The 26,660-nt window shown below is 37.1% G+C and overlaps 1 protein-coding gene across 16 annotated transcripts in view; it reads left to right on the forward strand.

The window, feature by feature from the left end:
- METTL8 (methyltransferase 8, tRNA N3-cytidine) overlaps positions 1–26,660 on the forward strand; it is a 35,083-nt gene that overhangs the window by 369 nt on the left and 8,054 nt on the right. For 3 of the 16 annotated variants that reach the window (XM_056348944.1, XM_056348939.1, XM_056348937.1), the window contains exons 2-13: positions 636–748; positions 2,934–2,985; positions 3,076–3,149; positions 7,153–7,308; positions 11,729–11,820; positions 16,557–16,948; positions 17,522–17,571; positions 20,077–20,140; positions 20,472–20,611; positions 23,671–23,777; positions 23,873–23,938; positions 25,079–25,305. In XM_056348944.1, the coding sequence (XP_056204919.1) occupies positions 7,166–7,308; positions 11,729–11,820; positions 16,557–16,948; positions 17,522–17,571; positions 20,077–20,140; positions 20,472–20,611; positions 23,671–23,777; positions 23,873–23,938; positions 25,079–25,269 (1,245 nt within the window). In that variant the 5' untranslated portion in view covers positions 636–748; positions 2,934–2,985; positions 3,076–3,149; positions 7,153–7,165 and the 3' untranslated portion in view covers positions 25,270–25,305. Of the gene's footprint in view, positions 1–14; positions 138–168; positions 443–635; positions 749–2,933; positions 2,986–3,075; positions 3,150–5,838; positions 5,940–7,152; positions 7,309–11,728; positions 11,821–16,556; positions 16,949–17,521; positions 17,572–20,076; positions 20,141–20,471; positions 20,612–23,670; positions 23,778–23,872; positions 23,939–25,078; positions 25,306–26,660 lie in introns of those variants that run through there. The other 13 variants (XR_008823489.1, XM_056348947.1, XM_056348950.1 and 10 more) reach the window with 11 other exon arrangements.

The raw sequence follows: 26,660 nt of genomic DNA on the forward strand, positions 1-26,660 counted from the left end.
GTAGTTTTCGCCGGCGGAGCTGCGCGGCGCGGGCGGACTACGCCTCCCGCCATGCCCCGCCGCGGCCCGCCCGCTCCCTCAGGCCAGGCGCGGCGGGCGCCGCCCGGGGCGGGCCGGGCTGAGCCGGCCGGGAGCAGGTGGAGGTGCCGGGCCGGCCGGGGGCCCGCGGGGCAGGAGGAGGGTCGCTGCACGGGGGTCGGTGAGAGCCGCCGTTCCCGCCCACGCCCCGGGCCCGCTGCCCCAGGCCGGGCCCCGCTGCCTTGCGCTGCGCTGAAGGGAGCGGAGTAAACGCAGCGCGCGTCGCTGTGCGGAGCGTGTCAGTGGAAGCATTTTACGCGCTGATTTTTTGATCAAAAAAGGCGGGAAGGTTCTACTAGTGACAGCTCAGCGCAAGCAAAGCGGGAACCTTTATCTTTTTTTCTTTCCATGCCCTCCCGCTGGGGTGAGCCCCCGGCGGCGGGGCGGGTGGCGCCCTCTGGCGGAGGGCGGGGGACGCCCGCGGCAGTTGGGGTGCCGCGGTGGCGGTCTGAGGGTACCCGCACCCGGGGTGAGGGGTGGGCTGAAAGGGTTTGTTTAAAACTCCGGGGTCGCCAGCAAGTCTTCAGATGTGTGACACTTGGTTTTTATATTTTTAGAGCTGCATCCCAAAAGTTGTCACTGCCCTCGCGAGCCACTTGCCAGCAGAGCCCCTGAAGTCTGTGGAAAAACTCGTGTCCCTTCCTTGCCAGAGGCCAGGCGCCCAAGCGGGGTAACGTGGAAGCTGCTGATCTTTTATCTGTTTCTGTCTCTCCTTCAGGATCTCTGAGCGGAACCTTTAGTCTTTGCTGATGCTGTAACAAAAGAAAGGTTCCCCTGGTTTGCTGGGGCTTTGCAATTATTGCTATGAAGTGAGCTAAACTCGCAAACACAGTGGCTGCAGTTGCTCCTCTGAAGAGGACGTTAGAGGAGCATACTGTTAGCTGGATCTGCAGCATTGCCAGTGACTTCAGAGCTGACAGGGCAGGTTGCACCTAAGCAAAGTCCTCGTGGACATCTGGAGTCTTGCCAGGGATGTAAATGAACGAGGGTCTCCAGTGATAGTAGTTAAATGCATCTTGCTCTATCTCTACTTTCAGCATCTTTAATAAAAGAAAAATGTGGTGGTTAGGCAACACAGTTACATGTCCAGTATTTTGTAGAAAATAGGGTTGAAAAACAATTTAAGTGATTGAAAGATATATTTAGAGACTTAGATGGATGTTCACTGGGCCTATCTATCTATACATAAAGTCAAAACAGCTTTTTTTTTAGTTGTTTTTTTTCTTCTTCCTCTCTAAGCACCAGCCAGCAGAGGGTGCACAGGTTAACTAGGAATCCTTATTTCTGAGCTATGTTTACCATTGCTCTTGATGTTAGACTTGTGAGTAGATTAATCTAGTAAATCAGCTTTGTGTTGTATTTTGCTGTGTAAGTAACAGGAAAAGATAGGAATTACCTCATGGAAGAAGGGGGAAAAAGTAGAGGATTACACAGAATGCTTCCATACTTAAATCCCATATCCTACCAACACTCATGGTTACGTGGGAAGACAACTTGTCTGTTAAATTAAACAAATGTACAGGTATTTACCGAATTGTAGCCTAAGGAATTATTTATGAATTTGGCTTTTTATGTCATGCAATATCTAAGAAATTTGTACTGAGTGACTGGTATCTTCTTGATTTTAATTATTCAAATTATTTTAGTTGCACTATTTCTGAGTGTGCCTTTAGTAGGTGTTACAAACAGGGAACAGGAGGACAATTAACACTGAAAATGTTGTTATAAACAGATTAAGTACAAAAGTAGAAATTCCATTCCAAGAACGATTCTAGAATATTGAAATATAGTTTGAGCTTCAGTTGGAATGAAAGTATTCTTCACAAGTTGAAGTATCTTGGATTCAGTGTCTTAAATTCAGTTAAAATACTTTATTAAAGCTTCATTTTAAAGGTAAAATAGCCTTTGATAGTTAAGTCAGAACATCCATATTATAAATTGAAATGATGCAATTTCAAAAAAAACTTGTCCTGATCAAAACAAAATCTCTCCATGATTCAAAAAATAAAAATGTTTGAATATATCAAAGTGTCAGCAAAATTCCTACATTTCCTTAAAATACTGATTTTCTTGAGTTAGCATTTTTTTAATGAGCTTCTATCATAATGTTTTATCACCTGCCTTTGCAAGTGAAAAAACAAATAGGAACTCAGGTTTAGTTTAGGATAGAACAAATTACATTAGTTGCCTGTAGCACCTGAATTCCATCCATACAATTAAAATAAAATGCTTCTGTTAGTTATTTCATGTTCACATAAATTGATTAAAGATTCAGTAAATCTGTCTTTCTAAGGTAGCTGTTTCTTTCTTCCTTGTTGGCCATTTGTGTCTCTGATTTTGCAGTTGCCATTATTTTATCTTTAGTTGCATTTTTTCAAACTGTCTTCATTACTTAAAAACAGATTAACTAGCATAGCTCATTCCCTCGGTATTGAGGAGAAGGCTTTCTTTGCTTCCACTGTTTTCTGAGATCAATAGATGCATATGCCATCAAGAATTAATGCCATAGTTCATAGTCTCAATGGAAGAACATTTTCCCTTTTTTATAGGAATGGTATGATTGCTTCTTAAAAATAAAAGAATAAAAATACAATTATAAAACCTGTAGTTTCATAAGATATTGCAAAAATAGTTTATATAGCAGAATAATTCCAACACGAGTATCATGATGGAGAATAGTGGCTGTGAAAAAATGCTCAATAAATACAAAATTAGGATATTAAATAATAATTTTTTTTTAATTCTCAAGGGCTTCTAGCTCTCTGTTTATCCCTAGCAGCTGTTTGTCTGCTTTCTTACTTTTAGAAGTGATTGTGTAGTACCTACATAGTTTTGTGGTTTTTTTTTAATCCCAGATAACATACCTTCAAGTTCTGTTGCTGATCTTCTGGATGCATGGTGATTCAGGTAAACGTTTTCAGTAAATGACTTGTTTTATCTCCCTCTGTCCCTCTACCACTGTATAAACTGTTTCCTCTTTGCTTGACTATTTAACAGGCCACCTGGCAGGTGGTGTAAGAACAGGATCTTCTTACTGAATATTTCTGTACATGCGGTTGAAATTGTATCTGGTAGGGTTTGTTTGTTTTTATCTGCTGTTGTTTTTTAAGTGATGTTAACTGTGCTGTCTCTACAGGAGTCAGAATAAATTTAAATACCTTTTTGTTTTTGTTTTTCTTTTCCCCTTGGGAGTCAGTTCTCTGCAGAAGTTGCTGTGTGCCCACAGGGAGGTCTGCATCGTTACTGGAGATGATGCATGAGAAGGAAAAAAACTTGAGAGTTTTAGATCTGCTGAGTTTGAGAAGTTGTGAAATATCCTATTGTTTCAAATGTGCATAATTTTAAGTATATCATTGAAAGAGAAATCATGAAGCCCCAAGAGGGCATGTTTGTAGTGTAGAATAGCATTAAGTGTTCACTTAATGAATGAATGCGGTTGACAGTAAAGTCATCGTTGTCCCCCTGCCTTGATTTGAAATATTAAGATGTATGTATGTAAAAAATAACCACTGTCTTACCATTATCTTGAAGAATTTTTAACTTTATGTCACTGATTACACAAAACTTATGCAAGTGGCAAGGTGTTCTGAGTTTTGGTAGCGTTTGATGGTGATAAAACAGGTCAGCTATGCTTCACAGGAGAGCACTGGGGATTAATTGTCAAGTATTGTGTAGATAAGCTTCTAGGTGCCAAGCAGAAGTAATTGTATGAAGTTCATTGTTTCCAGAATACTTTTCAGTCTAGAACTGTAACATAAGCTGCACATAATCTTCCTAATATAGGGGCGTTTTTTCTTTATAACAGAGACTCTACAAGTAAGCTTAGTTACTGGAGATGGAAGAAGTTGTTAGCTTTGTAGGTGGAGATGAGTCAAATTTCAAAATGTTTTCATCCAATAAGTTCACTGAACTAGGTTCTTGGACAAAACCAACAAGTTATTTCCATGTGTTGTGTTCCCCCTGACCCCTGACTTCTCTCAGAACTGGTACTTCTCAAGGGTTTTACTCTTCAATTAAGTGGCTTATGCATGCTTTGGTGTGAAATTCACTATTTTAAAAACAAGATTACAACAGTTCTTTTCTCCTCTGTCTTTAGTTTTTCCTCGGTGGATGTAACTGCTCAGAGGTTTTAATGCTAACATCAGTTAGGAATGTATTATTTCAGGTATAGCTAGCTAGCGCTTCATGGGTATGCTTTCTTCTGCATGTCTGCCTTCAAAAAGCTGTACTAAAGGTGCTGTGTAGACTGTTTGGGGAGGAGCAGAGGAGTTTCAAGGCTGTTTTTTTTTTTTTTAAAGTTTCTCAACTAAACTGAGAACCTGATCTGTATTCATAATAATGACAAAATTCTAAAGGCTAAAAGGCAGTGCTCCACAGGTTAAAAAAAGCCTTCCATGTTGCTTTTCAGCATGGTTACCAAGTGTGTTTTTTCTTTTAAAGTTTATTTCTGAAAAATAGTTGTGCTGCTACAAAATGTAGGTATTTTTAATGTAATTCAGTTTCATGATGATATCCTTAAAGAATAATCAAACATAAAGCCTTTCTGACCCTCTGAATGAGGAAATAACTCCTAATTCTTTCAGACAACATTTCCTGCTGCTATGGCTTCAGGGTATGATCGTCTTATCTGACAAAGAAAAAGGGTGTTTGCCTGTTTCATTAACAAAATCAATTAGAGAAACAATTGAGCAATGACTTGCTTCTGAAAATGTAATTTAGATGCTTTTTGAACTTTTAGTAACCAGATTGCCTATTAATCTCATGATCTATGGATCACACTAACTCTCAGGGATATACATACACATCCCCAAGGAGTTCCTTCACATTTAACACCGGATATAACAGTGAACTCGACTTACCCTGCTCTCCTTGCATTTTCTTGATGTTTCAGAATGTATCAGCAAAAATTGGTGCAATTATCACTCAAAGGATCACATTTTCATAAAAAGAGTTGCCTCTGGATTTTACTGATGCAAGATCATCTTAGTCATCTGACTATAATCCCATCTGTGCATCTTTTCATGTTCTTACTGAGATATTTAGAAAGCCAAGAAAAATTATGTGACTAGCCTAGCAGCTGAATCACTGTATTTTATGTTGAGTATCAATGCTGGCACAGGAAATGCAAGATACTAACTCAGGTCTTTTTGAATGATTGAAGGAGGAAGAGGATTTGTAAACAGTCTGCAACATAATCATGGAATCCTTATCCACACATTTCTATAATTTAATAATAATAATTTTATATCAGATTGTGGTTTGGGGTTTTGGGGAATTTTCTGTTTGTTTTTGTTTTCAAGAACATTGCTTTTATGTAAATTACACATCTTACAGAAATAGTCATGATGTCTTAATTTTCATGTCTCGTAATTACTATTTCATAATATCTCTTATATGTTAATAATTATGTGTTGTGTTATGAAAAATGCATACATATTTTCAAAAGCAAAGCATGAACTGTTTGTAGTAATTAAAGTATAAACTGGAATTGTTTCAGTTGCCGAGCCACATTAAAAAAATAAGAAGGAGCCATAACAAACTCATTAACATTAGAAGGGGGGTTAATTTTTTAATAGGACTAAATGTTAGATTTTCTCTGTATGGTGATGCCCCATATACTGCTAACATTGCAGTCCCAGCAGCCAAAATTTATCTGGATTTATTTGGCGTTGACAGCCAAAAAGCAAACCTAATTTTATTTAATCTTTGACAAATAAAAAGAAATATTAATATTTCTTCCTGTTTGTTTTTTTCCTGTAGGCTTAAAATGAGTAAACAATGCCCTTTTTGAAGCATATCTCATTCAAAAGTACACCTTAAATGAGGAATTGTTCATTTAATTGAAGTGATTCCTTTGCCAGGTTTTGTATTGATGTGTACAAATTATTCTTTTTTTTATTGTTCACAATACTTGTGATGAAATAGTATTGTTTTCTGCAAGATAAAAATCTTGAGTTTGTAACCAGTTTGCACAGAATGTTTTCTAATAATGTCTCGTGCCTGTTCTTTTATAACTACATTTTGTATTTCTAGTGCATTAAATTTGTATGTGTGGTTTATACAGAAGCACTCAAAAAAAAAAAAGGGGGGGGGGGGGCAGGAAAGAAAAATAGGACTAAGAATAACGTTTAAAGTCATATGCAGAGCACCTGAAGGGAAAAAGAACAAAGGCCCGTCAGGAAATTGTATAATAGGAGAGGTATTTCGTTTTACTCATCTCCTAGAAAGGCTATCTTAATGAGAATATGCAAAAAAGTGCAGAAAACCAACCAACAAACCAAAACAGAACACAAAAATACCCCCTAACAATACAAAATGCTGGTAGTAGCTACAAACACTTGTTATCTTTCATTAATACTGTATGAAGAGATTCCAAGTAAAGTAAAATATAGCAATTTAAGACAGAATTGTACATGTAATAGAAAAACCTCAGGCACTTTGTAATATGCATGAATAGAAGTCAACATTTAAACCCGCTCATTTCAAAGAGGGCATTGAACAGAGATCAAAAGAAGACATGGCAGAAATTTTGGAAGTCTCTCTGGTGCATAATGTTTACATGTTAAAAAAAATATCTTTAATTTCCTACCTAAAAGCATAAAACCAGAGTCACAGTTCTAGAATGAAATCTTTTGAAGACCTAGTCAGGTGACCAGTGAGTTACCTAGTGAGTGGGGTGAAAAACGTTAATCTTGGTGACAGTGTGTACCCACTAGAACAAGTGGTTTCTTTACGGGTCAGTCCTTGCTTGTTGTCTTAAAGGTACAGTGTCAACTTGGTTTCTTGTTTTATTGTGTATTATCTTTTTCTCATCTGCCTGACAGACCTTGAAATGATACCAAATAATTCATCTTTCAACTGGTTTCATTCCAGTAGCCTACTTTGGGATTATTTGGGCTTTCAGTGTGCTAAAGGGATGTTGCTGTTTTCTAAAAAGCATTTAAATTGATACTACAGTAAAATATTATTACTAAAGCTGATATTGGTGCTTAATTATTTGACCAGTTTCTCATGTAAGTGACATAAACAATTAAGTTACAGCAAAACTGTAATTTGAGTTAATTGTGTTTTCAGGTCTCTAAACAAAATGAATTTCATTACAAGGCTTTCTGCTTTCTGTCTGAGAAAAAGCAAGATGCAGCAGAGGCACCAAAGTAGTAGACGCCCAGCTGTTCCACTTGGATCACGGATTTTAACTGATCCTTCTAAAGTTTTTGAGCATAATATGTGGTGAGATGTTTCTTCAAGACTGATTTTCATAAATTTTTATGTATTTACTATGATGAATAATGGGGGGTGTGTGTGTGTATATATATATAACAATGGACTGCCAGAATAGACAGTGTAAAGTCTACTTACACTAATTGTGTAAAGGTAGTATTACAGAAAACTTGAGATTGTCACAAGTAATGTGACAGTTATGAGTTTTCAGTGTCTTGACTAAAAATCTGCTGAGCCAATAGTTAGTCACGGAATGAAAGACAAAATATTGTTATAGATCAGTAATTAATTAGAAGACAGAAGGTGTAGAGATAAGATAGCCTGTGCTTTTTATAATGGCAGAGAGTACTAGTTCAGTACAACAGCATTTGCATGCTGGGTTAGTGCTGTATTCTAAAACTGACACTGTTTTGAAAGGAACATGCAAATTACTTGTGTTCTCCTAAAGGTATACTGAAGATGTTACAGATAGTTCAGGAGAGATTTCATACAGTGCACAACTGTTAAAAAAAAAAGTAAACTGAATCTTAACATAAATAAGTGATGTAACAGCAGAGAAAACATTAACATGTAAAGGTTAACAAAAATAAGAATTGCCCTGTTTTGCTGCAGTACATCTCCATCTATGAATGGTATTTTTATGATTAATGCGGGCTCAGAAAAGAGTGAGAATGCTGGTCAACACGGGGGGAAAATTGAGATTGAAAAGGCTAGGATTTTTGACCATGGAATGGAGATGAATACAAAACAATAAGTGATACAGGAAGTGTCAGAAGGATATAGGAATACCTAAATTTGTCTAGAAAGTAGAAAAGTATCTACCTAAGATATTTGGAAGATGAGGAATTTTTATTCTTATAATTCATAACTTAAGAACAAGGAATACTTGATGAGAAGAGGTGGATTTGGAAGCTATACAAGAAATTATTTTCTGGACTATTTTAAAGTGTATTTTTGATTTCTGCCACACACATTTTTGAGAGCAAGGATTTAGCAAAATTAGAAATGGGACTGGATGTGGCTAATGATAACCAATGGCTAACATAACATAGGAGTAACAGATGACAAGTTTCAGGACTTTACTTCATGAAAGTAATCCTCAGTTCTTTTAAGACTTGTCCCTTGCTGGCAACTGTCAGAGGTTAATAGACAAGCTTTTGTTCTGAAATGAAGTTTCCAACTTGCTGGGTTTTTTAGAAGCTATTATTCTTTTTAGTAGTCCATCTTATTTATTGGTTGGTCCATTTTACTTTTTAATTAGATTATTTCAGAAGTTTCTCTAATAAAATTCTGATGAATAAAAACATCTTAAGAGAAGACTATGATGCAGAAGACTGTCTTCTGGTTAATAAACTAATATCTTCATTATTCTTTTTAGTCTCTAAATTTGGGCTTAACTCATGAGGTAAGATATGCAACTAGATCTGTCATCTGTTACTGTTTTCTAAACCAGATGTCCCCAAGCCATGGTCCTCAGCGCATGCTATCTTATGGTCGAATGTGGAGTTATTTATACTTCTGTAAGTTCCTTGGTCAAGGAAGCTGGAAGCTGGCTAGTTATTGTGTTAAGAGTGTGAAGTTTGTCTCAGTGTTTCATAAATCTATATGCAGTATAGTGTTTAAGCATCTTCAAGACTCAGTAGCTCCTGCTAGGTGGAAAAATCGTTTAATTGTGTGAATGCTTGTTCAAATGTAGGCTATATAGTCAAGGCAGGAAAAGATTTTAAGATAAAGGCCATCCTTTTCTGTAACATTGGACCTCAATGAAACTCAGTTTTGTTTCATTTTTTAATTTCCTGCCAAATAGCTGATCATGTATTGCTTCAGATTTTCTTGCTAGCTTTTGGTGACAGTCTAATACAGAGTTATCAAACTACGATGCAGGTGGTTGGGATGGATTGTGAAGATGGGATTGCAAGGAACAGGGTTGTTTAGAAAGTGGATCTGCAGATGAATCCGTCCATGTATCTCAGAAGGGAAAACAGGTGAAACTGAGTGGGAGCAGAGGTTGCATGGAAGTTGTAATGGTCTTAAAAAATCAAGAACCTGGCTATGAAGTGAGAGGAGGTCCTTGGATCTGGAACTTGCTGAGTCAGCCGGGGTCTCACCAGGGAGGTAAGGGGGATCAGGATGAGTGGTGGTTGAACTAAATATTAGATCATGCAGGGTGAGCATAAGAGAATCATCTACCTTAGCATTCAGCTATGAAAATTTATATCATTTTGTTTTCCACTTACCATCTTTGATACTTCATAAAGTGGCATCTTTCTTTTTGCCTGTGTGTAAATTGGCAGGGAGCCAAAAGCTGCTACCATTGCTGCTAGGAATACTAAGCAAATTAAATCTGGAAAGTAATGCTTTAGATATTTGCTGTGGTCCTTTTCTGTCATTTCAAGAGAGAATAATGAATGATATTAAACATTGGAGCAAAAAATGTCTGCTTCTATTCAGGTTGTTAACTGGCATAGTTTTCATATGTTTGTTTTCAGAGATAATTAAACCCTATGTTAGCAAACAAATTAATGGAAAAGGGCTATGTTGAATAAGCTGAACTGAAAGTAGCATTACTCAATCTCATGTCAGGCCTACTCATATTAACAGATCTGGTGTGGTTAAAATGGGTAGTTTGCTTTGCTGCTGTCAATGCTTAGCTTAAAACACTTCTGTATTTAAAAACTTCTGTGCTTAGAATTCTTCTGTGTTGTTTTCCTGCCAACTTCTATTGCTGAAGGAGCTGCCCCATTTGAAGCATCCAAAATACGTAAACAGTTTGCATAAGAACTATGCTATGTCCACTGTCCTTTGGATTTTGATCAAGACATGCTGCTACAGTCCTGTGTTTGGGGTCTTCCATATAGAAATTTATAGGAAAGAGCCAAAAGATCTTTCTTCAGCTTTATGAATTTCCAGGGAGGGGCAAAAGGAAAAAAAGATGTTGATGATGATGATGGACTTCAGGCACCTATAATATTGTGTGTAAAGCCTTTAAGGGCTCTGACAGACACACAATAATGGATTAAAATTACTCAGCTAAAGCTTACACCACAGCAAGTCATCTGTCGGAAGGGCTGGCTATAATGTTGTCATCTGTATAGTCCTTGGTTTCAGCTTGCTGAAATAGGCAAGGTCAAAAATGGTGATGGCATTGAGGGAAGCAAGTCTTTCCGAGAGGATGACTGCCTAGTAATGCTTTGGTCATTCAGTTTTATTCTACTACGGCACATCTGTCAGAGCCTTGACACTGCACAGAAACATTTGGTATATGAACAAATACAGGAAGGGGAGAGGCAACCTGCTGGGGACAGTAATGAGAAATACTTCAGTACAGATTTGGAAATCAAGTCTGAGGCAAGCAGACAAATACATACCAATTAGCCTCCCACAATTAACAAAAGAGAAACAGTGAAGGTCTAAGGATTAGATTATCTATATGTCACAAAGTATGGAGCAGGAAGATGCTTGTTAGCTTTTAAAGACAACTAACTCTTTTCAAGTTGGCACCTTGTTCCTTTTCCCATAGTAACCAATGGAATTTTAGTCATAGGCTTTCAGTTAATTAATTTCAGTAGGATTAGGATCTAATAGCGTACATGAATTATATTATCGAATTTAATCTGATTTCTAAAACTGTTCAGACTGATTGATTTGGAGGGACAGCTGATTTGCTTTTAAGAGCTGCCAGCAGCACGTTTTTGGGCACTCCCCATTGTGGCCTGATCCAAACAGAATCTGCAGGGAAGGCAGTTTAATCATCAGGGTCAGATCTTGGCTTGATTTTGTGACCATTTAATGAAGGAAAATAACATTTTGTTAACCACTTTACACAAATAAAGATAGCATAGACTGGAGCCATTGTAGCACTGTTTGTCTTTTCTTAGGAATGTCTCATTCTTTTTTCTCAATGTTTTCTGTCTCTATTCACCAAATCAGTAAAATCCTGTTCTTCTTGAATAGGTGGATTATGCTCCCTGTTTCAGGAACAGCTGATTCTTTTGCTAAATGAACTTTGTTCCTCATCATGAACATTAGTAATGTGAGAAGTTTCTTGCATCAGGATGTTTGCTGATAGGTCTGTTACTCTATTCAGCTAAACACAACTCTAATGGGACACTCAAAATACATTCTTATACAGGCACTCAATTTATAGGATATGTGTTAATTCTGTTATTAAGAAAAAAATGCATACTACTACAGTATATATATACAGTATATATACTCAAGTATAACTTCAGTTTTACCTAACTAGTAACTTTTATCTATTATATGCTGAAACTTAGTTTTTAGCTGTCAGTCTCCTTGTGGTCATTTCCTTGCATTCAAAAAGAAAATGTACTTGAGACAGTGTAGGTAATTTGTGACTGTTTTCCCTGTTAAAAAAAGATTATGGAAAATGCTATTTAAAGGCTGGTTCTTCAACTGTCTTTTGCAGGGACCACATGCAGTGGTCACAAGAAGAAGAGGAGAATGCCAAGGAAAAAGTGGCAGAGAACTCACTTGTGAAAGTCCAATGGGAAGATCAAGGTAAACAATTTCCTAATGGCTTAAAATGGCTTCCTATTTTAATGCTATTAAAGCATTTAAAGATGGTTTGAAATCCAGGAGCACTCTTTTTATTTCTACATTCTCTTGTCTAAATTTGTGGTTGGGTCGTGTCTGTTCCCTCCTCCCCTCCCTTCCTTTGTTGCCTCAACAGATCGTATCAAAGTGTGTTTTTCTAGCAATTCAGTTACTTATTTGAGCAATTTTGCATTTGGTGGGTCAGTAGGCTCTGTGTAAAACAAGTACATCAGTATGGTGGAGTTGCAAGTTCTGGCTCCTTTTGCAGTGCTTCAGAATAAAACTGCTAATACACAGGACTGTTACTTCATCAAAAGGAATTAATTTGCAGCCAGCTAGGGTGCTGGGGATTAAAATTCCCATGTACAATACTCAAATGCTTTTTAATGATTTGTAGAGTATTTAGAGAACTAGTGTTTGTACATTGCACCATTTAACTTTCATTTAAGTGCCATGAAATTGTACTGGTCCCAGCTGGTGCCAGCTTGCTGCCTTGGCTGGGCTGAGCTGGGAGTGCTTCAGGAAGCAGTGTGTACACTTTGCGTGGAAGGTATTCCAATACATCATGCGGAATCTGCTCTGTAAATGATTAAAGAATTTCATACCTGTTTTTTAGAAGGGAAACTGAATGTATTCTGCATTTCTGAAGAATGATAGCTCTAGGTTCAAACTGGTAAAATAAACCCTAGACTAAACTCTAGAATAGTTATGTATGCTAAAGCCCTAGTATCAACTTGATAGTAACATAGAAGACTGGATTCTTGATTTGTTCCTTTATTAGAAGGATATTCTGAAAAGAATTACTTGGATGTCCTGGAACCTCAGTTTACTTAGCGTGTCTTGAACCTGTCAAATTAGATGGTGTCCTTATGATCCTGTGCTCAGTTTCATTGGTGTAACTAGGGTACATGTTGGATTTTAATTGAATTACCTGTGAATGCATCTTGGATTGTGTGCCCTTCATCACTTTGAATGCTATGGGATTGTCACCCTGCCCTTTTCTGTTACCTCTCATATTCTTTATCTAAATACAGGAGTATGATGTTTGTTTTTCAAAAATTACGTCTGGTATCTGGTATTTTCATTTGGTTTGTGTATAAAAGTTGAAAAAGAGCTCATAATTGAGAAGTAAACTGTGTAACCATGTGGCTCACAGAACCTTTCATTCTTCATCTCCAATCAATTAGAACTTAGTTTGTGCTGGTGAGAAATGGAATAATCAGGCATTTGTCTATTGCCAAGAAATACAAGAATTCAAGGACATTTCCTATGAATGCCCCTCTGTTTAGAACTTGAATAGGTGAGCATTGCTGATAGTGTTCCTTCAGAAAGCTTCAGCTTCATTCTGCAAGTGGAAGTACGTTTTGGCCTATTTGTGTGAACAATGAACTAGACTGAAGCTAACAAGCAGGTTATTTTGGGGCCTTGGAAACTACAGTAAGGGGGAAAAAAGACAAGGCAGATTTCAACAATACTACTGCATCACTAAAACAGAGTAGTTCTGATGAGCCTCATTAAAACAAGGGAAGTTAAACTGAATGAACTCATGATACTACCTTCTGGAATTTGATTTACTTATTAACGCATCCAGTTTCTTCTCAGGCATACCTATTTGTATTGAAAGATTCTGTTAAGGAGAAAGATCGATTGACTAAGGGATTTTTTTGTCTCAGAAGGTTATATGTTTATTAGTTTTGTCATTTTTACAGGCTTTGGAAAATTTGGTAGTCAGACTACTTAAATATAGAAACTGAAACAAAAAATTGATAATAATACTGGATGCGTGGTTATTACACAGTGGTGCAGGAGTGACCAGAGAAAGAATGGAAAGTAAAGTGTTCTTTCACTTGAATCTATGTAATGCCATACTAATACAGTCTGAAGGGCTGACTTTAGCTATTGCTTTCCTTCAGTTCTGAAATCTGGAAAACTTGATGGGAATCAAACTACAAGGGTTCTGCGCAGACTTGTGGGAAAGTAGTGACTATAACAAGGGGTGATGATGATTTAAGAACCTTTTGAGTAGAAGGGTTGGGTTATTTTATACTGAAGCTGAGCAATCTGTGAATGTGCAACTTACACTATCGAAATCTGGTATATATGACCTCAATCAACTCTGCAGTTTTATTATAAAACAAGTCTGTACAATTACTCTGCATGGCTGGGTCTTGCCCTTTAATAATACAATTGGAGGTATTAAATGTTAATTTTAAAATATTATGCAGATTTCTAGGACAAGGCATTCTGCCACCTCCTTTCCGCTTCCCACTGCCTGTCTGTGCCTCTAATGATAATACTCAGCCTTGTTTATCTCTGAAAAGCTGTAGCGATTAAGGAAATAGTATGTTAAGATTTAAATGAGAGAAGCAGGAGAAATGCACCATATATTTATTCTGTGCATTTGTATTAAAAGAATTAATGGGTCAGTGTATGTGAGTAAGGACAGAATAAAAAAGGCAACACGTTATATGATGTACACTTAATAAGAGATGTCAAACAAGAAACAGTTCTGTAAATGCTTTGGGAATGAGGGGGAAAAAGCAAGAAAAAGGTTTGGTTTGGTACTTAAGGATGAGGAAGGGAAAACCATCAACAAAAGAGACATTGAAAAAGCTGTAATTCTTATCTTTTTATCAGTCTTGCTTTGAAAGGGTTAGCTGCAGTCCAGTGGCTAGCACAATTAGTGCTAGAGAAGGAGGAAAGATCTTGTTCTGGTACTGAGGAAGAACAGGTTACAAAGTACATCCATAGAGTACACGAATGACTAGGAAAGCAGAAAAGAGAGTATTTACTTTTTTAAAAAGGGAGGTGGGAAAAGAAAAGAGTCAGATAATTAGTTTCAGTTCCTGGAAAAATACTGGAAGAGTTAATCCAGAGCTTGCAGACACTGGGTTTGGAAGAACAAAGGATATGAATACTGGCCAAGAAATGTTTTTCAAAAATAAATCATGTAAAATCAAGCTAATTTCCTTCTTGGAGAAGGTTACCAGCCCCGGGGATAAGGAAAGAGCAGCAGAAGTCCTGAAATTTATCCTTAGTCAGGCTTCTAACTTGCTTTACTTGACATTTTCATAAGCAAGTTAGGCAAGCGAGAGCTAATGAAACTGCTTTTGGGTGAATGAATGCCTAGAGAGCCTTTCAGAATTGGAAGGCTGTGCTGGGCAGAGAAGCATTTTGTTCTGTGTCCAGATCTGCTTGGTATTTTCATTAGTGACCTCAGGAAATGGGAGACTTGAAGATGATCCTAAGTGAAGAGATGTTTCAAGTATGTTGAAGGATGGGATTAGGATTCAGAAAGATCTGGAGAAATGTTGGAAAAAAGGATCTGAAAGATAAAAATTTGCTAAAAATATATGTAGAATACTTTGCTTAGGAATAATTCCTTGAAAAATATACTAGGTTCTGGAACAATTGGCTAGGTAGTCATTTTGCAGAAGATCTGAGGGTTGTGGTGAATCACTAGCTGAATCAGCAGTGTCACGCTGTTGCAAAATGGCAAGCTGGGAGTTATAAACAGGATTACAGCCTGTAAACCTTGTAAAGTATTTTTTTTTGCTCTGTGTTGATAATGCCTTTACCGGAATACAGCACCTAAAGGTAATAAATCAACTGGAGACAATCTAGAGAAGAAAAATAAAAATGATCAGAACTTTAAAAATCATGACTTCTGTGGAAAAAAAGGAGAGTTAGGTTTAGACAATCTAGAGAAGAGCTTGTTTATGGGAGACATAGTGAAAGACTTCAGTTGCTTTATCTGCTTTGTTAATGGGCCAAGAATTACTGGACTTAAATTGCAGTAAGGAAGTTTCAGATTAGGTAGTGGAAAAGGTCTCTATCTGTACAGATGGTGAAGGACTGTAATTATTACTGAAGAAAGCTGTCAAACCTATATGAAAGGTTGTATTTTAAGATTGCACAAATTTCTGTGGAGAAGGAGTATGAGTTCCCTGACCAGTGAAAACCTTTCCAGTCCTATTCTTTGACATTCTAACACTGCTAGAATGTTTTGTGAACTAAAAGTTAACTCAGAGGTCTATTGTAAGACTCTCTGAAGTGTTTTGCAAGTAAGAAAGCAAAGATTTTGCTTCTGACTGTATTGTTACATTCTGTCAAAACTGCATTGTTGAATGGTTGAGTGAATTACTGTCTGTTGGCTGCGCAGTAGCATTTATCATTGCAGTTCACAGAACTAGGTTTCTAGTTGATGACTTTTTTGAGACATGACTACCTACCAACAAATTTTCAATAAAACATAAATCAATCAATAAAACAATTTGTTTATAGAATTTCATAAATAATGAAATTAATTTCAATTTAGTATTTCTTAAACAGGAAGAACATGGAGAACATTCAGTTGAAAAGATGCATTGTTTTTATTGAGACATGAAAGCTTGCCTAAGAAATTCACAGGTTTATATTTTGGTGATGTTTTGTTATGCCAGTATATTAAAAAAAAAAAGATGCAGAAAGCCTGTCTGCCCCATCCTAAGTAGCATAAAATCTATTTAAACCCTCATGGGAGTTATTTTGAGCACAGGTTAAGACAAGACCCAAAATTTGTATGTTTTTATTTAAATATGGACCATGTTGGAAACTATGGATTTTTAAACTGTAAATTTGGGTCCCAAGTTCCATTTTGCTTTACAGTATTTTGTAGCTAAGCTTCTATTCACCAAGTTTTTGTTTTGTTTGAATTTCAGATAAATATGAGAGAGAAGCTAGCAAATATTGGAATGAATTTTACAAGACTCATAAAAATAATTTTTTCAAGGATCGCAATTGGCTGTTTCTAGAGTTCCCAGAAATTCTTCCAGAGAAAAGGAGACAAGAGTTGAAAACAGAAGAAAGATCTTCAGAACACACAAAAATAAATAGTACCAACAGTTTTTTACACAAAAATGAAATGTTTGAGGAAGGAGAAAAATATTGGAAGAAAAATGATGGAGGTGGTTCTACTGCTGTACAAGGATATGTATATAATAAAAAGCAAGAAAAATCTCCTGCTGACAATCCTCAGGGTAAAGTCTGTGGAGGAGAACTTGGCAGGCTAGAATCCTTCCCTGGTAGTGATGCCACTTACAGAATATTAGAGGTAATGCACTGCAAATACTCTACCCATCATACAGAACTCAATTGCTCAAAAGCCTGTTAAAGACGCTTAATAAATATCAAGAAAGTAAGCTTTCAGAATTGTACGTACTACAGTCACTTATGGCAGAAACTTTCAGAAAAACCTAGAATCTTGGCTTTGTTTTCCCTTTAAAGTTTATCCCAAATCAGAATTGAGGGCTAGACTGTCAGATTCAATTTTCGCTGGAATTTGGGTTTCAGATTTCCTAAGGAAACTTATGCCTTAAAGTGCTCTGTTCTTGAAGTACAAGTACTTGACTAATTTGTGCCAAATGGTGAAATTGGACAAGAATATCGTATTTTCCTATGCAGTTTGAGAGGTGGATTCTCTCTTAACTTTAGAAAGCCATTGAGGAGAAACATGATCATAGCAATGATTTGAGAATTGTAGCACGAGCTGTTTATACCTTTTCTGTCCAAAATACCTTCAGGCCTAATGGGTCCTGCCTACCAACTCATGTAAGACGAAAGATAAAAAACCAGGAGGTTTTATTTGCTCATGTATTTTAACTTTTTGATTTTCTTCTGATTTTAGGTTGGTTGTGGTGCTGGGAACAGTGTCTTTCCTATTTTGAAAGTTCTATGGTATGTAGTGCTGCATTTTCAAATATGAAAATTCTGTTCTCATCTTCTTAATTTTCTGCAAATGTTGGTGCTAGACTGGTGCTGCAGGAAGTGTTGAGAGTCCTGAAATTCTGATTGCTTGCAGACCTCAGATAATGTTGGTAGCACCAGCACAAGATACTCCTCATACTGGTCAACCCTAGTCTTGGGAGGACCATATTTGCTTACAAGGTTTGTCTTCAGGTGTGTTCAGGCTGATTTCTGGTAGTTAAAATCAGTCAGGTAAAATAGTCTCTTGTCTTATATGTCACTGTAAAGCTACCAGATATCTCTTCAAAAGTCCAAAATCGGGGACAGTAGATAATGACATGTGATCTAATGGTAAGAAGTTGTGTTATTTCTGAATTTGGCTGGTAAGCTTTGTCATATTGCTTCAGGTTTTAGTGTCAAGGAAGGTGCAAGTTCTGTATTGCATTACTTAATTCCTTGAAACATCTTAATCCACTTAGCGTCCAGTTTTAGAAAAAGCTGTTACAACAGCATGTCCTCTCTCCATGTAGGCAGGAAGGCTTTATTGGAAAGGCTGTGTATGTATAAGGGTTGAAATAGTTTTCTTTTTATTCATGCCTTGAAGAGCTTGAGTTTGGTATTCTATAAATGAATTCTGATTGCTGGCATCACCACTATACAGAAATACTCAGTTTTGCAGATATGGAAAGAAGAGAGCAGGAGGAATTGAGTGATGCACCAAGGTCATACGTGCAACTCATTAGTGTTACCAATGCGTCTTCATCCCACAAGTTCCTTGCTTTAGACAGCATGTAATGAAAGGGGAGCCCTGTTTCATATGAAAAGTTTGGAAAGTAACACTATATAGGGAAAAGATATAATGTGGCTGTATTAAAAAAGATGAGACAAACTTTTGTGTCTTCCTCACAGGAGGCATTAGTCATAGGTTGGCATTTCTGCTAATTAAGAATCCACTCATTAGGTATTTTTCCTGGAGATCTCTATTCTTATATGTAAATCCTCCAGTCAATCACATTGGCTGGTACATTGAACAACTCACATTTATCTTGTATGTGAACTGATGGAAACCCCTCTTATCTCTTAGCAGACCTGGCTTTATAGCACAGTTGGGTTTACTATTATTTAATAGTATTAAAGTTGCATAATATAAATACAGAAAAAATGATATAAATAATATAAAAATTTTGTATGCCTATAAAAAGAAGCCAGTGTCAAGTATGGGTGTATCCTGGCTACAAAAAACAATTCCATTTAGGTTTGTAATGTAACTTCTAAACAGCTTCCCACTGCCTTCCTTAAATTTTAAGTTACTGCTTTTTAATACAATGCATCATGAAATTGCCATCCCGATCAAGCTGTGTCTTTGTTTTAAGTTGACTTTCTACATAGCTCCTCTTCTGTTGTAAAAAAAATTGAAATAACATCCTAACAAGTCAATTGGGTAGTCAGCCTGACCTTTCCCAAGGGACTGGCTGGGTCTAAAGCCAGGCTGCTTGTCTTCATCCATGACAAATATCTAAACTCATCAATCCTCATGGTGGGCACAGAACTGATAAAAGTTTTGCTCAGCAACAAAGATGGAATATATTTTGGTCCACAAGGGTTCTCCTTTTGAGCCCTCAGAGAAAAGTCTCTAACTTAGCAGTGTATACTGTGAGATCTTATGGTGCTGCCGGAGTTTGATTCCCTTTCTAAAGAAACCATCTGTCCAAAATCTCCAATATTTTTAAAGACACGTTAATTGATCATGAGTTGACTGTGAGGTCATCCCTCACTAGGTTTTGAGGGGGTTGCTCAGTTTCTCTTAAGTGATTTTTTTGGAGATGAAAAAAATCTCTCCATAGAGTTACTAGTATGTGATGAATGGTACAAGGAAATTTGCAGCTGGCTGAGTCTTGGATGGGACAGGAAGGTAAAAGACAGCTACAGTAAATTCTTACTCATCTTGGCTTACAAAATGAAGGGGATAATGGAGGAAAACAACCAATACTGCTTAATCTAATCAAAAGCACAGCAAGGCAGTGCATGGGAACCCAAATGTCTACAGAACTGTGGATGACTTTTTCAACACCCCACCCCTGCCCAAATCATATTGCTAATTAATAATTGCTAATGCATACATGGGCTAATGATGGAGACTTAACACAGTGCTTCTGTAAGAAAATGTGACCTATTAATGTGTAATACAACACCAGGACGTTGTCATCAATCCTGACAGCCCTCTGTGACCTTCTTTCTTTTCCTTTTCACTTCCTCCCTGACAAGGCTATCATTCTCCTTTTTATACTAACTGCCTGTTGGTATTCTTATGAATTTGTCTGCCCTATTGGTTCATTACAACCTATGTGGCTTTCCATGTGCTAGACATCAATAAGGCATGTTTGATCAAACCTGTGGAGAACCCCAAAGGGCCCTCTGTAGTTCTATGAACACTGATGTAGACTTTTATCTTTTACAATAATAATTTATTAACTGGTGTTGGTTTTGTTTTCCTAGCAATATACCCGGAACCTTTCTGTACTGTTGTGATTTTGCTTCAGGAGCAGTGGAGCTGGTAAAGGTAATTCATATGCTTGCTTTAGAGACCTTATAAGCCTGTAATTCAGGAGGCTGCCAGGAAGCTGTCTTCATGAAAAAGACTGTGATGGCTTTGACAACTTTTAACTGAAGTTTTCAATATTCCAAAGAACAAAGTCTTACTCTATGCACAGAGGAATGAATACCATCAGTGAGCTTGTTTCTCAGCTTGAGTAAGATACCAGACAGAATAGGCTTTTATATGAAATGTTTTACAATGCTGAATAATTGAAGAAAAAAAGTTTCCTGAGTCACAGTAAATGTATTAACTACTACTGTTCTCTCTGTGCCTCTTTTCATCTTTTTCCTAACAGTCACATTCATCCTACAATTCAGCCTGGTGTTCTGCCTTTGTTCATGATGTGTGTGATGATGCTTTACCCTATCCTTTTCCAGATGAGATCCTGGATGTCATTCTCCTTGTCTTTGTGCTCTCTACAATTCATCCTGACAGGTAAATGAAGACTAAAGCACAAAGCAAATGGGTTAAATCTCTTTTATCATTGGAGGTTTTCAAGAATAGCAAAAGAAGACGATGAATCTTTAATGTATTATTTACTAAGCTTCCATATATATATTTATATAAACCAAGGTATTTTAAATTCTGTTTCTCGTTTTCAGGCTTAAGAGAAAAGCTGGTCAGACTAATTCATTAGTGAGCCTCCTGTCTCCATCATAATACAAGGGGTATATTGTAACTAAATACATCCCTTATTAAAAGTGACAGTGATTCAAGAAAATTACAAATTAAAAAAACAGACCACTGGTCTTCTAGAAGGAAATTATTTTCAGTGATCATACCGAAACATTCATGATTTAACACCTTATGATAAATGCTTACGTTGCTGATTTAGCTGCACACAAATGCTTACATGCAGGCCTTTTACACCAAGGTGCATTCAGAATTTTGTAACTTGTTTGGATTAAGAAAACTTGATTTACTTTTAGTGTATAGCATTATGTTGAGTACTGTTAGCCTTGTTACTAATGCCCTGTCTAAGGAACCAAACTTTGACTGTTAAGGCTGGATAATTGTGAAAATTAATGGGGTAAAAATGCAAAAGAGGGCATGTAAGTTAAACTCCTTGACTCTTCCTCTAACTAGATCATATGAAGGAAAATACATGCTGTCATTAAAATGGGCTTGGCAAACAGAACAGTATTTGCCCAAGTCTGAGAACTGTTTCCCTGCCTCAGTTATTAATGATTATTAGCTTTTCAGAAATTATTTCCCATATAAAATATTGCTCCTTCCTATTTGTTCAGAGATGAGCACGTGAGTCATGCAAAGCCTGGGTCTAGATTTCAAAAACAATTCAAGCAGTAGAGTTCAGATCTCTGTAACAGCAGTGATTCTGCCAGGAAGAAACTGGACAATAGAGACACATTCATTCAGTCGCTTTGCCTGTAGAAGCAGTAGTAGGATGTTCTGTCAGAATTTCTGTGGATCTTTTCCTGTTAGGCTTTTGACAATGTGTTTATCTTTTTTTGTCCCCATGTCAGCCTCTAAAGGCTGACATGGATACTTGTGTGTGTGTGTGTATACAAATATGTAGAAATTTCCATGTAATTATCTGTGTTGTAAGACCCACTTTCCAAAGATTTGTTAGTCACTACTGTCATGTCATAGAAGTAAAATGGCTGCATAAAGGCAAATGTAATCCAGATTCATCTTGCTCAGTATACATTTTTTCTGGAAACTTTGAGACTGGGAAATGAAAAAGAAAACCAAGAGAATGATGATGCAGAACTTCCCTACTTTGGAGACCTGGAAAATTTATGAGGGATACATTTGTATTCAGCACAATTGTTACTTAGTGATTTCTCTTCAGGCTGTTGTGTTTAGTTTTTGATAATTGCTACTCTTGTACTCCATTTTTAACACACTTTAGTTCTGTGAGAAGGGCCCTCTAAGAATTGGTTGCAGAATTTGAAAGGTATTAAACTTTCTTCAAGCTATATAATTAAAGTGCTTTAGTCCTATGGGATGAGATTTCTCAAAGCACTTTCACTTTTTGTACATGTACTTTTTTTGTATGTGCACAAAACTTATGTTTATAGGAAAAGTCTGTAATTCTGTGCACAAATACCTGTCCTGAACAGTCTCTTATTCTTAGGTGGTGCTGCCTTTTCTGTCTGTGGCAGCACACTTGATTGCTTGTGTTGAGCATGAGCAAAGAGGACAACTTTTAAAGCACTTGGCTTCCTCTAAGGGAATTCTGTGTTTAAAAAGTGTGTGATACTTTTTGTTCTTGTTTGTTTGTTTGGAGTTATGACATTATTTTCTGCTGAACTACCTCATAATCCTGTCTCTTAAAAAGCAGGGTAAGATGCCTGCATTACTGTTGTAGAAGGACCAAATTGCATTAGTGCTTGAGTTCTGACATTCTTGGGGTAAGGGGGTAAGGCCACCTGAGAGACAGGGATGGTGTAAAGATGGTGTTCTTGGCACACAGCAATTTTATGCTGATTTTGTATAGGTATGTAGGACTTACTCTTCTTTAGCTCTTTTCAGATACAGTGTACTGTCTTTCCTTTTCATTCATTTCACGTTCGCTCTGGCTCCTCATCTTCTACGTGGTCTATCTGCTTCCCTGTGGGATTTGAATTAGGCAAGGGGATTTCTCTACCTTGCAGTCTGCCCTGTGCAGACTGACTATTGTGGTCTCTCATGAATGTGGAAAGCCCAAGTCCTTCAGTTTATTTGGAAAGAGTGAGGCAAACCCAAGCCATTACTCATTAGTAACATATTTTGCGGAGCAATGCAAATGTATTTATAAGAAGCTCCAGTGTTAAAAAGTGAGAATGAAGATACTCTGGTCTAGTGAAGGGGAAAGAATACTGTGTATGGTACTTACTACTATCATACATACAGCAGGCTGGTGTAATCTTGATAAGGAAAAGCTGATGTTAGATATCACCAAGATTCACAAACTTGCCAGCATTTTGGAGGATGCAGGATTTCCTTCTCTAACTAGCAATATACAGCTGGAGTTCTGCCAGATTCCTTGCCTGAGGTACTACTCAGATTCTTCTTTCCATCCTCAGCCACTAGGTGTGGAGATACTGATTTTGTGTGTATGATCAGTGCCTCCTAAAGAAATTGGGTAAGTTTTTGTCTGCCTTCCAGGCCCTTGATTTTACTGTGTATGGGAAGGAGGCTCAGTCTAGCTCACCAATGCGCATAGCTAACTGTTCATTCACTGTTTGTCATATCTACTTGACCCATATGACCTGTATACTCAAAAACTGTGGTTTAATCCATCCTTGAAACTCAGCTGAAGTGAAGGAAAAGGGCTCCTTTTCTTTTCAGTTTGTATTCTCTTACATTTCCTTTTAAATTTTTGGTTTAGAGGCTTTTTTGTAGAGTTCTTCCAGTTGACTAGTGACTGGCCTTTTTATCGTAAATATAGACACATCTCACTGTAGTTTGAGTAATCTATGTACATTCCAAGCACCTAGAAAAACAAGTTATGTTTGCAGATTTCACCAGTATCCTATCTATTTTCTAAGGATGCAAGGGGTTGTAAATAGGTTGGCTAAACTACTGAAGCCTGGAGGAATTTTGTTATTTCGAGACTATGGAAGATATGACACAGCTCAAGTTCGTTTTAAAAAAGGTAATTCCTGAATGCTTTTGTAGTTCATTGTTCATTTTAACTTTTTTTTAAAAAAAAGTGACATGTCCTTTCTTTGTATTGCTCTAATGCCTTAGGTCGTTGCTTGTCAGAAAATTTTTACGTACGAGGAGATGGAACCAGAGTGTATTTCTTTACCAAAGGTATGAAATGGTATAGCTTCATAAAAAGGATTGTGTCTCTCAAGATGATTTGGGTTATAAAAGCTCATCTTAGGACAGAAATTTAAAGAAGGTTTTATTGGCTGCTTTTTAAAATACTCTGCTTTTACAAAGCACAAAGCTAACTGTTGTAAGAAAATTCCCTTTATGTATACACTTGTTGCATCTGGACTCCTGCAAGATTCTTTACTGACATTACTGGAAACTTCTCTTTGTCTAAGCATCTTGTGTCTAATCGTATGGTCAAATTCTGTTATTTAAAGATGTACTCAGTTTCTTTCTTAAAATTTAGATAAACATGCTTGGAAGGACAGTTGGTAGCAGTGCTCTGATATTTTGTTCTGCTGTGTTGGTGAATCTGAGCTACGACGCTGCTCTTTCTGCAGGAGCTAAACTTAAATTCCTGATGATGGGATGCTATTGCTCTTTTCCCATCCACTCAACTTGGTTCTGTTGGCAGTCAGCTTAGACTAGTATGTTTTAGCCCAGCTACTGGAAATTGTGAAAGCAAGCAGCACAGTACTTTTTCTTCCCTTTCACTCTCTGCAACCTAGACTATAAGCAGTAGAGATGGATCAGGATTTATCCCAACCTGAGTAATTTTAGAAGTGAGAAGGAGGATCTGGGATGTGTATGGGAAGTCACTTGAATTCAAAGTTTTCTCATTTTTTAAATTTCTTGGTTTGTGCTTTCTCATGACAGAGAAGCATAAAGTTTTCCAGTGGTGACTGGCAAGAAGGAGAAAATTAGGTTGGCATAGATGTGTGGATTATCGTTTGGCAGGTGAAATAGCTTTATCTCAATAATGTACAGTGACCAAATGACATGCATTTGTTTTCCTCAACGGCATACTGAACCCTCTGAAGAAGCAGGATCTGTGAATGCCATGAGTAATAACCAGTGTGGTTTGGGCCTCAGCATAACATTTTTTACTGTAATATAAATCAAGACCTGTGAAAATTGATTTCTAACAAAAGACTTCTTGCAGGCAGTTTCCTTGATCTTTCAAATCTCAAAACAGATTTGGTTCCATCTTTGGTTGAACTGCAGACTGTTAATTACTACGTTCTACAAATGTATTTATTTTTTTTAATTGCAATACTTCTTCATATGACAAAATAGATGAGGTATGGAACATGTTCAACTTGGCTGGATTGACTGAAGTACAGAATTTAGTTGATCGGCGATTACAAGTAAACAGAAAGAAAAAAGTGAAAATGCAGCGAGTTTGGATACAAAGCAAGTTCCAAAAACCATTGCTGCTATCTCTGAATAATCCTGAAGAAACCACTCAAAGGCACCCTTACAGATAATTGTACCATGAACTCCAGAAACCGGAGCAAATTTGAGTATGTATATTTCCTGTAAATCTTGTGTTAGCCACTGAAAAGGAGAAATATACTGAACTAAAAACCTTTCCCTGATTTTTTTTTTTTTTTTGTGTGTGTAAACGTATGTGTGAAAATGATAATGATCCAGGGGGTGGGAGGGTGAGGGGAGGCAACATTTCTGACTTCTGCTTTATATGTTATAAAGGGATATGCATTAATCTAGTCATAACTGTGACCAGGAACTATTTTACTTCCTTGAAAATGAATAGTCAGCAAGTATAAGCATGTATCTTGTTCCTGTTGAAATTCACAATATGTAAAAAGTTTTAAACTGAAGCATGCTTATTTCAGAGATTTAGAGAAACAGAGTATCTGTTCTTACTATCACTACAAGCTGTGCAGTGTTGATTTGAGTCATGTCTCTTTTAACCACTGTGTGTCTTGCAAGTGTATTTCCTCTTTGGGGGGAAATTTCTTGATGCATAAATAATGAAGGCAAAATCTCTTTCTGATTTGCATGTAAGTTATCATTTCATACTAACTGCATGTGATATGCATAGGTATCAGTCAGTGATTGCTATCTTCTACTGCGGCTGACTTACTCCTCTGAAGTCTCTACTTTCCATCTACATGCTCATCAGAAACATGCAAAACTGGTGTTTCTGTAACAGCTTAGTGACACATACATTAAAGTGCTGTAGGTTGTAAACTGAACATAATGTAGAAAAGAATTATCAAAATGCCAAAACGATGCTGAAACCAAATAGTTAACATTTGCCTGGATAAGTACAAGCGTTATTTTTATGATACGTCAGATACACTAGAGGGAGGAGCAAAAAGAGTAGTTAAGCGTACATATTAATAATACCGTTATGGGGTAATGTAATCGCACTAAAATGGCGATCTACATGGCAGCTGAGATATTTTTGTTGTTTACAAAGATAGGTTGCTTTCTTAGGGCTTGAGTCTTAGAAAAAAGGCACAATGTTTTTATATTGACCCTGTGGAGAGACAGTGAAAGGACAGAACTACACTAGTATGTCAAGTGCTTTTAAGAAGAAAACAGAAATGCAAACACTGTTTTCAGATGCTGGCCATGATACCGAGGCTGTTGAGCTAGTATTTAAAGATGCCACTTCTGCTATTTAAATGTAATTTTACAATCAGTTAGCCACAAGGAGGAGAGGGCATGAAACAGGCGAATGAATAAAATAAATATCTTCAACAAGGATATAGAATGCATGCAATCCATAACATGTGTGCAGTTTTGAATGCATTAATATAGTGACACTCTTAAAGTCTCTTTTCTTGCTTTTGTTTTAGTCTGAAGGGTAAGCATGTCACAGCTGACAACCTTTTTTTTTTTTTTTTTT

Source organism: Falco biarmicus, chromosome 8 (genome assembly GCF_023638135.1).
Source record: "Falco biarmicus isolate bFalBia1 chromosome 8, bFalBia1.pri, whole genome shotgun sequence".
Taxonomy (NCBI): Eukaryota; Metazoa; Chordata; class Aves; order Falconiformes; family Falconidae; genus Falco; species Falco biarmicus.